This window comes from Sturnira hondurensis, unplaced genomic scaffold (assembly GCF_014824575.4).
Source record: "Sturnira hondurensis isolate 20B ecotype Veracruz unplaced genomic scaffold, ASM1482457v3 Scaffold0013190, whole genome shotgun sequence".
NCBI lineage: Eukaryota > Metazoa > Chordata > Mammalia > Chiroptera > Phyllostomidae > Sturnira > Sturnira hondurensis.
This window is the reverse complement of record NW_028085821.1, coordinates 1,410,619-1,426,641: the sequence shown is the minus strand read 5'-3', so window position 1 is coordinate 1,426,641 and position 16,023 is coordinate 1,410,619. Positions and strand designations below refer to the sequence as shown.

The 16,023-nt window shown below is 38.1% G+C and overlaps 1 protein-coding gene across 1 annotated transcript in view; it reads right to left on the bottom strand.

Moving 5' to 3' along the window:
* ANO6 (anoctamin 6) overlaps positions 1-16,023 on the bottom strand; it is a 196,927-nt gene that overhangs the window by 55,871 nt on the left and 125,033 nt on the right. Inside the window, exon 5 of the mRNA XM_037061152.1 lies at positions 14,973-15,101. Coding sequence (XP_036917047.1) covers positions 14,973-15,101 — 129 coding nt within the window. The remainder of the gene's footprint in view (positions 1-14,972; positions 15,102-16,023) is intronic.

Sequence of the window (16,023 nt, the reverse complement as noted above, 5' to 3'; positions counted from 1 at the left end):
AGGGGCCACCCAGATTGTCTCACTAGCTGGTCATATGCAGGATCCACGACTATGTCTTTTGTGTCCTCTATACGAGTCAGGAATAATTTCAATTAGGGTAGAAAAGCTCAGATTCAAGGATTTTAGCTCTCGTGGGCAAACGTCCTTCTAGTCAGAAGAGTAGAAAACTCAGAGGAGCTTCTCCAGTGGCAGAATGGGTATGTTAACACTTGGGTGCTTGTATACAGAAACCGCATAATTCTGTTAACTGGCCTTATTAGAAAGTTGCGCTCCTGTCACAGTTAGGATCTCCGTGATGCTCAGCTGTCTCCTTGCGGGCCATCACCAGCCCATCAGGGAGCTGTCCCGAACCTACAGACTCCACACCCATCTCCCAGAGCAGCTGACTCTGTGAGTGACCTTGTCTCCTTAGTCACAGGGGAAATGGCAGCCACTCACCTGCAGTGACCTCCTGCAGGTGTCTTTCTGCCCATCCACTGCCAGCGGCCAGGTCTCTTCTCGGTATCAGAAGACCGCATTCTTTTCCCATCTCACCTTCAGCTTGGTTTGGAAGTCCCTTCCCTTCTCCCTGTGTTCTTCATTGCTCTTACTCAGCTGACACACACCCTCAAATGTTCCTCATCTTCAAGAATATTCAATCCTTCCACAGCCCTGCCTGCTCTTCAATTACCATCCCACCCCTAGAGATGTTTGTCTTTTAATCTTGATATCCTTGGCACTGAGGCCTCTAACAGAAGACACACGCATTAAATGTCTAATGAATGAATGAATAAATTGAGTGGATGGTGGATCGATGGCTGTTTGTGGAAATGGACTGGACTGAGGAAAACAAATTACTGCAGTATAACAACTGAGCTCCCCCGTCACGAGCCTGCAAAATGTTCCACAAACTTTGACTTACGGGCATTATAGAACATGCCAAAGAAGGAGAGATTCAGTTTAATTCTGAAGTGTATGGCCACCAGATAGACAGGTCAGGGCATCCAGAGAGCATGAAGTGATCTTCAGACCCCGTGGACTCCGAATGACTACACGACGAAAGGGAATGTTTGGAGAGTCGGCAATGAACCAGCTCTACGGGTGGGCATCTCTCTCATCACACGTACCGAACACAAACCACTCCCGCCTTGGTCGTATCAGCCGAGACTGCGACATGCTACACAGTGAAATTAGACAGGGTTCCTCCTTTACGGAATTTCTGATCTGAGCCTGGAACTTCTCCTCCCTTTCATGGGGTTCTGTCTTCTGATTTCAGTATGCTACACTGTTTCTTCAGCCCTTGCAGTTTTGGTTTGCTTTTTACTCCTAGGCATTGTGGTTAGATTAGAAGTCAAAACTCAAATCCTGGTTCTGCAATTTGCTAGCAGTGATGGGCAGATAAACTCTACAAGCATCCGTGGCTTTATCTCAAAAGTGGGAAAAGAAATGGCTCCATCTTTGGATTTTTTTAAGGGTTAAATGTGGTCATGGGTATAAAGTACCCAGGATCATGCTTTTCAAACATGCTCAACTTACCTTATTCCTTTAAGAAAAAATCCTGTCTCTTCTATAGGTCTTACAGTCCCATCTGTACTTTTTAAAGTCAAACATATGGACAAGAATAGGTAATTCCCATTTGGCCTTCACACTGGGCACTCAATGACATCTTAATCCCTCCAGTGGGACAGCAACGATGACATTCTGCTAGAACTCAGACGCACCAGGAGACGCACCCCAGTGCTGAGGCACTCGGCTGCCCTGCTTCTTGCCTCTTCCATACCACTCAGTCACCCTGGTTCCTGGACCGTCTCCTCTGTGATCCAATGGATGTACAGCCTTTTCATTCTCCAAAGAGTATAGGTACCTTTACATCTCCTCTCTTCTGCCCTATTGAGGGAAGTCACTAATAAGAGTATATAGAACATGTGGGTATCACAGATGCACAAATTAGGCATATTTCTCTTCGACCTCATTGTAATGGCATAATATTCCTTCCGACAGATGGGCTTTTTATTTATTAACCAATCTCAAATTGTTGGGTATTTAGGTTGCTTCCAAATTTCACTACTATGAAAAACTTTGTAGAATATTCTTTGTGTATCCATTATTACTTCCCCAGGATAAAGTCCTAGAAGCAGAACTGTCAATCAAAGTGTACACAACTTTAAGTTAATATGTGTTGCCATACTGCCCTCCAGAAAGGTTGTACTAATTTATCTTATTTAGTTTTTATCTCATTCTTTACAAGGAACGTCTGAGATATTTACCTGATTTTTCTCAGGATAATTGGTAGACCCTGGAGTTGGTTTAGATAATACTCTGTATTTTACCACTAACTATAAATACTTACACAGGCTTAATCAAGGATAGAATATTTTTATTCGCTCAAACATGATAACATATCACTTTGATTTTTCTTTAGTAAGAAAGTTCTGTTGGCAGTGATGTGGGCTCTCAGTTCTTGACTTCAGGCAGGAAAGATTTCACAACAAGAATCCTGGTGATTTTGAGAGTACATTTATTAAAGCTGGGAACAGTAAACAATGGAAGGTCTTAAGATAGAAGAAGCAAGATTGCAATAGGAGTGAGCAACAGGAGTTGCTCACCTACGACAGCAACAGGAGTGAGCCGAGGTGGGTTGCCTTGGCCCTTTAAAAAAGTTACATTCTAGAAGGGCAGATACAGTGCTTCTCAGGTAAGGTCAAGTTCAAGGAGTTCATCATCACCAAACCCTTATTACATGAAACATTAAAGGAATTTATCTAAGAAAAAGAAGATTAAAAAATATGAACAATGAAAGGACAGCAAACTCACACTTATTAACAACCACACCTAAAACAAAAACAAAAACAAAAACAAAAACTAAGAAAAACAACTAGGACAGGACCAGAACCACAGAAATGGAGATCATCACATGGAGGTATATTGGCAGGGGAGTGGGAGAGGGAGAGAGGGTGAAAAGTTACAGAAAATAAGTAGCATAAATGGTAGGTAAAAATAAACAGGGGGAGGGCAAGAGTAGTCTAGGAAATGTAGAAACCAAAGAACTTATACTTATGACCCATAAAGCAGGGGAATGTGGGTGGGAGAGGGTGTGCAGGGTGGATGGGAATAAAGGGGGGGGGGGAATGGGACAAATGTAATAGTATAATCAATAAAATATATTTTAAAAATAAAATAAAATAAAATATCACTAACTTTAGTTGAGTTCTGATAACTCACTACCATTGGACCAGCCATTTAATAAAATATAAATCAAATTTTTAAAAAAGTTACATTCTTCTGCCCAATTTTCCCAGCACCATTTATTGAATACACTATCCTTAGTCTACTGTATGTGCTTGCTTCTTTTGTCAAATATTGACTATAAAAGTGTGCATTTATTTCTGGGCTCTCTATTGTTCCATCGATCTATGTGTCTGTTGTCTGTTTTTATTCTAGTACCATGCTGTTTTGATGACTATGGCCTCATGGTATAGTTTGATATTAGGTAGCATGATTCCTCCAACTTGTACTTCCTTTTCAAGATTGCTGTTATTATTTGGGGCCATTTGTGGTTCCACATAAACTTTCAAAATATTTGGTCTAATTCTGTGAAGCACATCATTGGTATCTTGATAGGAATCTACAGATTCCTTTGGGTAACGTGGGCACTTTAACGATATTAATTCTTCCTATCCATGAACACAGTACATGCTTCCACTTATTCGTATCTTCTTTAGTTTCTTTTTTCAGTGTCTCATAATTTTCTAAGAGTAGTTCTTTCACATCCTTGGTTAGATTTATTCCTAGACACTTAATTCTTTTTTGAAGCAACTGTGAGTGGGATTGTTTTCTTAATTTCCCCTTGTGATCATTCATTATTCACATACAAAAATGAAACTGATTTCTGGATATTAATTTTGTATCCTGCTATTTTAGTGAATTCATTAATCAATTCTAGTAGTTTCTTGGTGGAATCTTTAGGAGTCTATGTACATACAGTATCATGTCATCTGCAAATAAAGACAGTTTTACTTTTTCCTTTCCACTTTGTATACCTTTTATTTTTTCTTCTTGTCTGATTGCTATGGCTAGGACTTCTAGTACTACATTGAATAAGAGAAACAAAAGCAGACATCCTTGTCTTTTTTTCAATCTTAAGGGAAATGCTTCTAGTTTTTGCTTTTTGAGTACGATGCTGACAGTGAGTTTGTCATATATGGCCTTCATTATGTTGAGGTATGTTTCCTCTATTCCCACCTTGCTGAGAGTTTTTATCATAAATGAGTGCTGGACTTTACCAAAAGCTTTTTTCCTGCATTTATTGGCATGATCATGTGATCTTTATTCTTCATTCTGTTTATGTGATGACTCACATTTACTGATTTGTAAATGTTGTACCAACCTTGCATTCCCAGAATAAATCCCACTTGATCTCGGTGTACGATCTTTTTGCATTGCTGTACTCAGTTTGCTAATATGTTGTTGAGGATTTTAGCATCTATGTTCAACAGGGATATGGACCTGTAATTTTCTTTTTTTGTAGTGTCTTTTCCTGGTTTTGGAATTAGGAAAACTGCCATCATAAAATGAGTTTAAGAGTCTTCCCTTCTCTTGAACCTTATGAAATAGTTTGAGAAGGAGAGGTATTAGTTCTTCTTGGACTGTTTGGTAAAACGTGAAGCCATCTGTTCCAGGGCTTCTGTTTGTTGGGAGTTCTCCTGATGACTGCTCCAATTTCATAGGTGAAATCTGTCTATTCAGATTCTCTGATTCTTTCTGGTTTAGTTTTGGAAGGCTGTATATTTCTAGGAACTTAGCCATTTTGTCCAGGTTGTCCAATTTGTTGGCATGTACTTGTTCATAATATTTTCTTAGTATCCTTTGTGTTTCTTTGGTGTCACTTGTTATTTTCCCTGTTTCATTTCTGATTTTATTTATTTGGGTCCTCTCTCTTTTTATCTTGATGAGTCTGGTTAAAATTTTATCAATTCTGTTTATCTTTTCAGAGAACCAGCTCTTGGATTCATTGATCTTTTGTATTGTTTCTTTAAACTCTATTTGGTTTATCTGTGCTGTGATATTTATTACGTCCTTCCTTCTACTCACTTTGGGCTTTGTAAACTAGACCACCTTCTAATGCCACACACACAAGAATAAATTCAAAATGGATTAGAAACTTAAATGTTAGACCTAAAGCCATAAAAATCCTAGAAAACATAGGCAATAAAATCTTGGATATCACTTGTAGCAATATTTTTTTTGATATATCTCCTCAGTCAAGGGAGACAAAAAAAATAAACAACTGGGACTATATAAAATTTTAAAAGTTTTTGTACATTAAAGAGACCATCAACAAAATAAAAAGACAACCCACTGAATGGGAGAACATATTCACTGATACATCTGAAAAAGGGCTAATATCCAAAATTTATATAGAACTTAAAAAACTTAATACCAGAAAAACAAACAATCCAATTAAAAAATGGGCAAAGGACCTGAATAGACACTTCTCCAAAGAGGACATACAGATGTCCAATAGACATATGAACATCACTAATCATGAGAGAAATGCAAATTAAAACCACAACAAAATATCATCTTATACCTGTCAGAATGGCTATCAGCAATAAATAAACAAACAAGTGCTGGCAAAGATGCAGAAAAAGGGGACCCTTTTGCACTGTTGGTGAGAGTGCAATTGGTGCAGCCACTGTGGAAAGCAGTATGGAGATACCTCAAAAAATTAAAAATGGAACTTATGACCCAGCAATTCCACTTCTGTGAGTTTATCCAAAGAAAACTGAAACACTAGTTCAGAAGAACATAAGTACCCCTGTGTTCATTGCAGTGTTATTTACAATTGTCAAGATACGGAAGCAGCGCAAGTGTCCTTCAGTAGATGAGAGGATAAAACAGCTGTGGGGCATTTACACAATGGAATACTACTTGGCTGTAAAAAAAAAATTTACCCTTTGTGACAGCATGGATGGGCCTGGAGAACATTATGCTAAGTGAAGTAAGCCAGTTAGAGAAAGACACATACAATATGATTTCACTCATATGTTGAATCTAATGAACAAACTGAACTAACATGCAAAATAGAGAGACTGACATATAGAGAGCAGGCTGACAGCTCTGGGGTGGGAGGGAGGCTGGGGAGAAAGGGGATTGAGCAAAAAGGAAACAGGACTCAGAGGCATGGACAACAGGGTGGTGATTGCAGGCAGGGAGAGGGGTGTAAGGGGGATAATTGGTAATGGAAAAATACAATAAAAAAGAAAAAAGAAAGAAAATCACTAGGGTGTACCCCTGAGCCCTTTCCCATCCTCTTTCCTAAGGCGCGTATTTTTACTTTCTGTTTCCGAGGGCCCTTCTTTTGCCTCACTAACTTGTTTCCTGAGTCCACGTAGCCCAGCTGGCTCACTGCTTCTGCCTCTGTGACTTTCTTTCTAAAGAGCCAAGGTCGCGTTTCCGGGTTTGACTCTTCCTCATGTTTTCAAAAGGCCAAGAGAGCTCCGCCTAGGCTCACTCCGTCTGCTGTGGTCTTGCCTCTTTTACCTTAAGACCTTCCTTTGTTTCACTGTCCTCAGTTTTAATAAAACGTATTCTTAAAATCGCTTGGACTCACGTGAAATCTTCCTTGCATGAAATCAATAACCGAGAGCTCACGTTGCCACCAACAGATCTTGTTATTTTATTTTGGCAAGGCAATTCACAAAGAATTAATTTCACAAAGAATTTTAAAAGTTGATCAAACCAGTATTCTTGGTTTGTCAGGGAGCTGTAGTGAATTAGCATACATGCTATATTTGTCAAACAGGCGCGTATCGGGAAAAGAGAGCTTACTTAAGATTGCTCAGGCGTGTTTAATATGAAATCATCATCTTTACTTCTCTGTCGAATTTACACTTAGATAAGTAACTGTGTTCTTGACATTTTGAAAAAATTGGCTAGAGCTGCGTTCCATGTTAAAAATGATAGAAAATTAATATTGCATATTGCCTGACACAGCCATTGTTCAATAAATATTTGTTGAGTAAATGAATATCGGAGGCCACACAATCTTTCACTAAACATTATCTATGTGCCTTGTTGGAAAACCTTACATATAAAAACCAAAACTATTTTCTAGAGTCTATGACCTGTATTTGGCAGCACAAAATGATTAGACTAGTGCCTCTGAGAAGAAAAGCCCAGTTGTACGTTAAACTGCACTATGAATTACTCTTCGTCTAGGGAAGCAAACTTACTGGCACTGCAACCCGGATTTTTTTAACCTACTTCTAGTAAAGACGAAGTGACTAGAACCTTTGAGGAGCTACGCACATCACATAAAAGATGCGTGGTGCTCTGTTCCTGCTGCTGAGGACAGTGCTGGGGGTCCAGAGCGAAAAAAGACAAGAGCACCCCTCTCGCTCCAGCCACTGGTATTTTATTCGTAACTCTTTTTAGAGGTTAGTAAATCTGTCAGAGAAATAAAGAATAACACAATCTAAATCACAAAGGACAGACTGGCTTCACTAAGGAAGCTTTCTGTCCCTAAGCACCTGAAATTACACATCTCATTTGGCTTAATAAAGTCATTGCTGGGAAGAACTTGCTTGTGAATTTCATAGTAATAGTACTGACTACAAACACCAGTCTACCCTTTTCTTATGCCGCCCAGCTTTTTCAGCATAAAAAGCAGGGGTTGTGATGTCTAGGAAGTAAAACTGACTGAATTTTATTGTGATGATAATGAAGCACAAATCATTTGGGATTAATGAAATACGTTGATTAATTTCAAATATTCTTACAGCCTTTTTAAGGCAAAGTATGATGGTGCTGTCAGTGTATTTTTCAACTTGCCAATCTCTGTTAAAGCTACAAAGATGGAGGAGAAAAAAGTCAAAGGTACTTAATTTGTACAAAAAATTACTGTCTAATTACTCTAAGTGCTATTTATTAGTTATAAATTTGGCTTAAAATAATCATGTGCTCAAGAAGGTTTGGTAAGCAGAATAAATTATTTAACTGGGACTTAATTTAAACTCACATGCTGAAGGCAAACCGTTCAATGTGAGTGGACGGATCTGGTGAGGGACCCACTCAAGTCGGCGACATGTGTTCACTACAGGACGGAAAACAGATGGGCATCCAGGGTGTAAGTCGGAACGGAAGTGAATATTCACATTATGTTCACCTTCAGCTTTTCTTTCAAATGCACACTTCTGGTATAATTACAAAAATAAATACATAAATGGTAACTTAGGAAACAGAAATTGTCCAAGAAGGAAAAAAAATCACCTGCCATCCACTGCTGAGATAGTTACTGTAAGCATTTTAGGGAAATGTTTTCCAAAGTCACCTTCTTATACACACTCAGGAGCACTGCTTAAAAGGCAGATTCTTGGACCACTCTCCTGGAGATTCTGACTCTGCAACGTCTAGGATGGGGCCTAAAATAATCTAGTGTTAATAAGAAAAGTGGATGACTCTTACCATCTGATAAGCTTAAGAAGTATTGGTTTTTTGGACACATATTTTCTGTGCATCCAAGCAGCTATTTTTTTTTTTTTATTATTTAGCACCCTCAAACCTTATTCTATGTGAGAATTAAGAGAGTTAATTTTTCCAAGCCTTTTCCTCTTTTATAGATGACCTTTTAAAAAGTAAGACACTGGTGACTTTGGAGACCAGTGTCCCCAAATTAGGAAGCAAATGACAGCTTCTTCAAATCTAAGGCCAGACCTCAGAAGGACTAATCAGGAAAAGGGTTTTCTCTCCTCCACATCTTTGTGAGATGAAATGGAATAACCAGATTTTACTTTTCAGTATTTCACTTTCCTCTCTGTTTGTTTTTAAGGAGTGGGTCCAAGAACACTTCCCATTTTGGAAATAAAAATCAAGATTTAGATTCACTGCTCTTGTGCTGAGCACTCAAAAATAAAACCAAATGTACTTATACCAATGACACATTTTGTAGCTGCAATTTGACACTGCTGATTCTAATTTAATTTATTCCTTTTAACCTACAATCTTATGATAAGCAAGTAGGGTGTGAAGGAAGGAGATAAAAATATAAAGATGAGGTCTCTGCCTTAGTCTAAAATACTGAGGAGTTGAAACTAGATTGATTTCGCTTCCTCAAATGAGAGAACACCTACCCAAAGTTACGTGTGAAGGTGACACCACCCAACACCGGCTGTCACCATCTCTTCTTAACCTGTCCCAATACGAGTGTCAAGTTTCGGCTGCCTGGACATTCTGTGGCAAATACGTCATTTCCAGTAAATGTTCTGACTCTTCACCATTCCGCTCTGCCATCTCTTAATTCCAGGGTGGAGGAGGCATGCCAATGTTAATTTAAGTCTGTTCAGCTAGGGCTGCTTCTTTACGAAAATCCATGGGATAAATTTCTTTCTGGGGCATCCTCAGACCAGAACATTGTATTTCTTTTGAACAACCAGTTTGGTTTTCACTGGGTTCGAACTTTAGACCATATTATCGATCACATCCCTGTTCTCTTTGGCTATGAGGAATCTCAGGCAGATTTGCAGCTGAATTCTAACTTTTGAACAGGACTTTATGATTAATAACAAATCATCTTGTTTATCACTCTGACACATGGCTTTATTTTCTAGCTTTTATAATTCTGTTACCCTGATTTACATATTAATTACTTTTATTCTTGATATATTTCTGTAACTGATCTCAAATACTTTTTAATGAATTATAAGTAAATGCTGTTAATATAGCATTAGCATAAGCAGAGAGCTAATGTCTACAGAAATTTTACATTACATATTGAGGCCAGTAACAAATGATTTTTGAATTACCACCTCATTAGCCACAAAAAACTATATACTTAATGCACATTAGAAATCAAGCCATATGATCACTTCAATAGATATAAAAAATTTAAAAAGCATTTGATAAAATTTAAAACTCAATTATAAAATCTCTTAGCAACCTAGAACTAAAAGGGAACTCAACCCTTTTAACTTCTTAAAAGAAGACTACTAAAAATTTTAGCAAGTTTGATATTTAATGGTGAAATTTCAGAAATATTCTCACTGAAATAAGGAGCAATACAATGGTCATCACTGTGTGTTACTGGTCCTATGTCTTAGCCATTGCACTTAAACAAGAAAAAGAAAGACTTATAAAGATGGAAATAGAGCAAAACTGTCGCTTGCAGAAAATATGGTCTTTTGAGAAAACTTAAAACAAGTATTAAAAAAAGTACTAGAACTAAAAAGAGCTTAGTAAGGTCCCTACATAGAACTTACTATAGATTTTTTAAACACACAATAATAAACCACAAACTGCATTTTAAATCCTTCTGACAACAGCAACAAAAACTTAAAATAGTAAAAATGTATGAGACATTCATGGACATTGTTATAAAACTTTTCTAAAGAACGTAAGACTTCAATAAAGGGAGTGATGTACTGTTTTCCTAGAACTCTCTGATGAACTCTGAAACACCCAAGAGATCTCACCCAGCTTCTAACCAACCACAGCAGCCTCATAACAACTCATCTAAAACAATGTGTAACAGTTTAAAAAATTTACACAATCTATAACCAATTAGTCGGTTGTCTCCATTACTTGAAATTTTGCATATGATTCAGTTTGATCACTCATTTTCAAAAATCTATTTTTCTACGGTCTCTATCGGACAGATACTCCTGCCATACACTAGAGAATTTTTAAGGTCCAATAGGAAATACAAATTTTTACTTCCATATATAAACTTTTCATCAACGTTAAAGAAATAAATTTTCCATTAACTTTAGAAATAAATTCCGCTGATAAAAAAGATACATACGTAAAACATATACTCAGTATTGCTCACGCTGTTTTTGTCGCATCTCGACCCCTCCACCCTCCTTCCCATCATTTGAATTCTACTAGTACTTGTCATGAACACATCTGTCTGAAGGGAGGTCAGGTGCCAGACCAAATGAAACACAAAATAGATTAATTCTGCCATCTGTTCAAAATGAAATGGAAGAAGCATTACTAATAAAAATGAGCAAGGAGTGTAGGAAAAGTACATGGAAACTTGTTTTATTTGAAACATTTTTGCTCTTCACAGTCTAGATCAAATATATTTAGATATATTTAGTCATTTACTGTGCTAGAAGCTGCTGGCTGCCCACTGAACAGTCATTCTTCCCTCTTTATTACCAGGAAAAGACAACTGGTGTTTCAGATATTTGGGTAATCAGGTGATTCAAGAGACGAAAGACTCATCTTGATTAGTTTACACTAATGATGGTACCTCCATTCATCTTGCCAGTATTTGGTTTAGGAATAGATTTGTAATAGACGATAAACTGTAATAGAAGTCTGCTTAAGGCTCTCCTGGGGGAGCCTTGTTCCCCCTACAGAAAGGACCATGAGAAAGAGCATTTTCCCCTCCTGCCTCTGGACGCTGGGAACTGCGGCAGCCGTCTTGTAACAACGTGAAGCCAGTTTAGGAAAAGCCAGACAGAAGGACGGAATGATGATCTTGTTAAGCCAATAAATTAACTAAACCAGACACGGTCCTACCTAGGGGTACTTCTTAAACTTTATTATTATTATTTTTTGTTAACATTTAAGCCGTTCTGAGTTTGATTTTCCTGTTACTTGCAGTAAAAAAGAAATTCCAACTGCATCTATGCTACGAACTATACTGGCTAAATGAACATTTATTAGCAAAACCACTTATAATCATCCCCTTGCAAAATCTAAATGTAAAAATGTAAATCATTTATGTTTTTAAAAGGAAGGTACAAGGTAGTTTATGAAGCATTTCCACTAATGTGAGGGGACAAAGTAATATGCTATTTGGAGGTTTGGGCAGAAAAACAATTTCTCCTTTGCTCATGGGCAATACAGCCTTGTACTCCTCTGTGTTTTGGTCTTCGTGGCCCTGTTATGTCTATCTTTCTCCATCATCGACTACCAAAGTATTTAGCAGTACTCTTTAGATCAGCCCCTGGCAAAGTCAACCTTGGTGTTGTTTTAGGAAACCAATATGATTTAGACATTTTTTCCTCTCAAAGAAGACAGATTTTGAAAATGTTTTCCTTGGTGTTGTCCTAAATCCCAAATAAGGCCTGACAGGGAGCACGACAGAACTCGCAAATGCTGTTCCAATTAATGACAATGTGATTTTGAAGCTGACCTCTGTATTCTGGGGGAGTCTAAATTAAGTAATGTGTACAAATAGAAACTCAAACCACTTCAAAGCACAGCTTATTAAAACCACATCACCGGATACCAATCCCTGAGCTCAGGGATTGCCACGATTCATGATAACTTTCTTCCTCCTGATTTATAAAAGTTACCTTGGGGCTTATGTTTCTACGTAAAGCAAATGCAGAACTTATTAATAATGCAAGCAGCTCTGGGGTTTCTTTCCCGTGGCTGTGAAGCTCTGGTCTAAGACCAGAACTGTTTCCTTTATACTTTAATGGATTGGATTTGTTTAACTTACTCTATGTAGTGCTCGGTCCACTTCCACCGGCATACGGACGCTTAGTGAATATTTGATGATGGTGACTACAACTGCACAAAAGATACCTGAAGTGTCCACAGGAACATGATAAACTAGTCTATGCTATTTAACTCTGGTGATAAGATTATACAATAGGAAAAGGAGAGTCGTGCCTTGTCATATTAGAGCACCATTTTAAGAAAACCCCAAATATAAAAAAGGGACTGAGAAGTACAAATTGGTAGTTATAAAACAATCACGGGATGTAAAACGCAGCATGGTAAATAGAGCCAATAATATTGTAATAACCATGTATGGTGCCAGGTGGGTACTGAAAATATTGGGAGAACACTTTGTCAAGTACATGACTGTCTACCCACTATGCTGTATGCCTAAAACTGAGGCAAAATAATATTGAATATAAACAATAACTGAAAACCAAAATTTTATATAAAAAAGAAAACCCCAAATAAAAGCGAAGGGAAAGGAATTAACATGTTATCTGATATGTGCTAAAATTCTACATAACACCTCTATATACTATTTTATTTAATCCTACCCACAATCCTATGGACTAGGTATTGGAATTCCCATTTTCCCGAATCTAAGATTCCAGCAGTTATACAGTGGGCCAATACTCTATGTACCAACAAGAAAAAATTCAGCCAATGAAATTATGATGCTCCACCTGTAATACATACCCTGCTGTCAGAGATGCCAAATGTAAAAAATAACAGACATCTCAAAAGAAGACACTGATAAGGAAACTCGCCTATGTCACACAGCTAGTTAGTCGTTGTGGCAGCTTCCAGAGTGTGACACTCCCACTAAGAAATGGCAGTCCAGCCAGGAACTATACCTTTCACCTTCCTGAATTCTGATCAACAGAATCAGAACACAACTGAGGTAGTCACTTGCAGGCCAAAGCGGTAAAGAAGCACAAGCAACTGCCTCCATCCCTTCTCTCACCTACCATTTCGGCTGACGCCCATGGCGATGCCAGAGACTGCCTCTTGAATACGGGCAAAGCCTTTGTGCCACTGTGGGTTCCTGAATGACTGCAGGACAAAGCCCTGCCTGTACCCTCCAATCACTGTGCCAAACAGGAATGCCACATTTGACTTGACATGAGCAATAAACACACATTTGTTAAGTCACCGTCATTTGGGGCTAGTTTCTTACATCAACTAGGATCGCTCCAATAACGTAGTAGCAGAATCAGAATTTGGATGTCAGATTCCAAAGCCTGGGCTCATCCTGGATGAGTCATGCAAACACAAACCTCCAAAACAAACAAACAAACAAAATCCCCAATAAAACAGGACGGATTGCTTCATTTGCAGTAGGCTTCAGCACGTGGTTTGAACGAACTGGCAGACATAAACAGATTTAAGAATGATGTACTTCAGAGATAGTGTCCAGACAGGGACAGTTACAGTTGGACATGTGATAGCACCAATGTGAGAAAAAACACACAACAAAGAGGGAGTGATTTTCAAAGTGGGTAAAAGCAACACTAACATGTATGCTGTCTTTTTGTCTTGGTTTGGTCTAATACAGTTTGGGATCGGGCAACGAGGATCCAGGCAGGTGTTACAACCCTACCTCCTCGATGCTGTAAGATCTCAACATAAATATGGCCCTGTTACCTGAGGAAAGGGAGGAAGAAGCAGAATGGCTGGCAAAGAATGAACGGGAAGGAAGGGAGGTGACAGAATATGGGTGAGGTCAAGGGCACAGGTTCTAGATTCAAGATAAGATTTGGAACCTTGGCTCTACTATTTCTTATACTTCAGTTTGTGACTATAGCCAATCACTTAACCTTTTCAAGGGTCAACCAGTTCATCTGTGATGGTAAGGTAACAGTGCACTTCATTGGTTATGAGAGTTAAATGAGAAGAATACATGCAAAAGGCACGTACTATCTGTGAGAGAGTACACACCGAACGCTAGTCATTATTATACTTGCTGTCATTATTAACCATGAGCATTTTTCCCACCTAACTGCAAATAGCCACGAGTGCTTTTAATATAAATCTTTTCTATACATGGAGGGTGTAATTCCACAGAAAAGAGTCTGCCTTCAGCTGTGAAACCAACTGACATTAAGAGCCTATGGAAACTTCTATTTCAAATTAAAAATACACAATTTGTTAACATGCCTTGAGGAAATGAGCAGAGAATACATGAAGGTAGGTATGGTGTATGGTTTTTTTTAAAGACCTTTCATTTATTTATTTTTGGAGAGAAGGGAAGAAAGAGAGAAAGAGAGGGAGAGAAACATCAGTGTGTGGTGGCCTCTTGCACACCCCCAACAGGGGACCTGGACCACAACCCAGGCATGTGCCCTGACTGGGAACTGAACCAGCGACCTTTGGTTCACAGGCTGCACTCAATCCATTGAGCTGCACCATCCAGGGCAAGTGTATGATCTTTTAATCACCAGTTTCACTTTATTGTTTACGCAAAAATAACACTTAACTGTCATTTCACAATATTATCAGAAATAAAAAGGAAATAGCATAAAAAAACTTACCCTTTGTTTTTCATTTGAACCCTTTTTACTGTTCTCTTTTCTACTTTCATCTTCATACACTAACACAAAGTCGATTCTTCGCTGGCCATCATTAAAAAAGAGTGAGTCAGGTTTTCCATTAAATTCTTCCTGTGTGGAATAAAAAACAAATTTCAATATAAATTTTTGAAACATTACTAATTTATAAATGTTTATTTTCCAGTTTCAATGGGCACACTGACATTTTGAGAAAAAAAATACATCTATTACTAGTTACTTGACAAAGGTCATGGTCACCACGACCTTCGCAAGCATAGTTTATTCTTGATTAAAGTCAGTCCCTGAGTTGCGCAGTTCAGCATTATTCTACAAGTGCATGGGAAAATACCAGCATCGTGTATGTAACACACTCATCCCAAGTTATTCCCATTTCAAACAAGAAAAGGAGTATCAAGTTCATGTATGAACACAGTAAGCAGAGATGCTTTCTGAAGGACCGAAGTTTGTTTAATGAGGGGAAAAATCTAAGACAAGGCACTGTGGAGGAAAACCTCATCCTTCCTAGGTCATATCTTTTAACTTTTTCATCAGTCTTCCTGACCCCTCTTGACCGGACCACATAATAGAAGGTATCATTTTATAACATTAGTAAATTCAATTAAAAATGTACATAGATGCTTCAATATACACAAAAGCTACAATGGCCTTCCATTATTTGTTCCCAAATCCACAAAAGATATTCTCTCACTCCTAGGGGAAAACAATCAAAACCAAAAACCAGCCAACAATAACAACGTAAATGAGCTTTTTAAATTTAGATCATACAGGCCTTATGGGTTTAAAAAAACAAATAAAAATGGCAAAACACAGACCTGATACAATTTAAAACAATACCCATGACATACGGATTTGAATGGAATTGTTTGAAAAGGCCTGAATCTGTGTTCTCACACAGCTCGTCAGGATGCTCACGTTAGTTTTGCTGTTGCGAATCAGACTGCTTTTAACTGAGTGACATTTTTAAACTTTTCAGTTTTTTAAATTAGAAACTCCTGGGGAGACTGCATTTTGC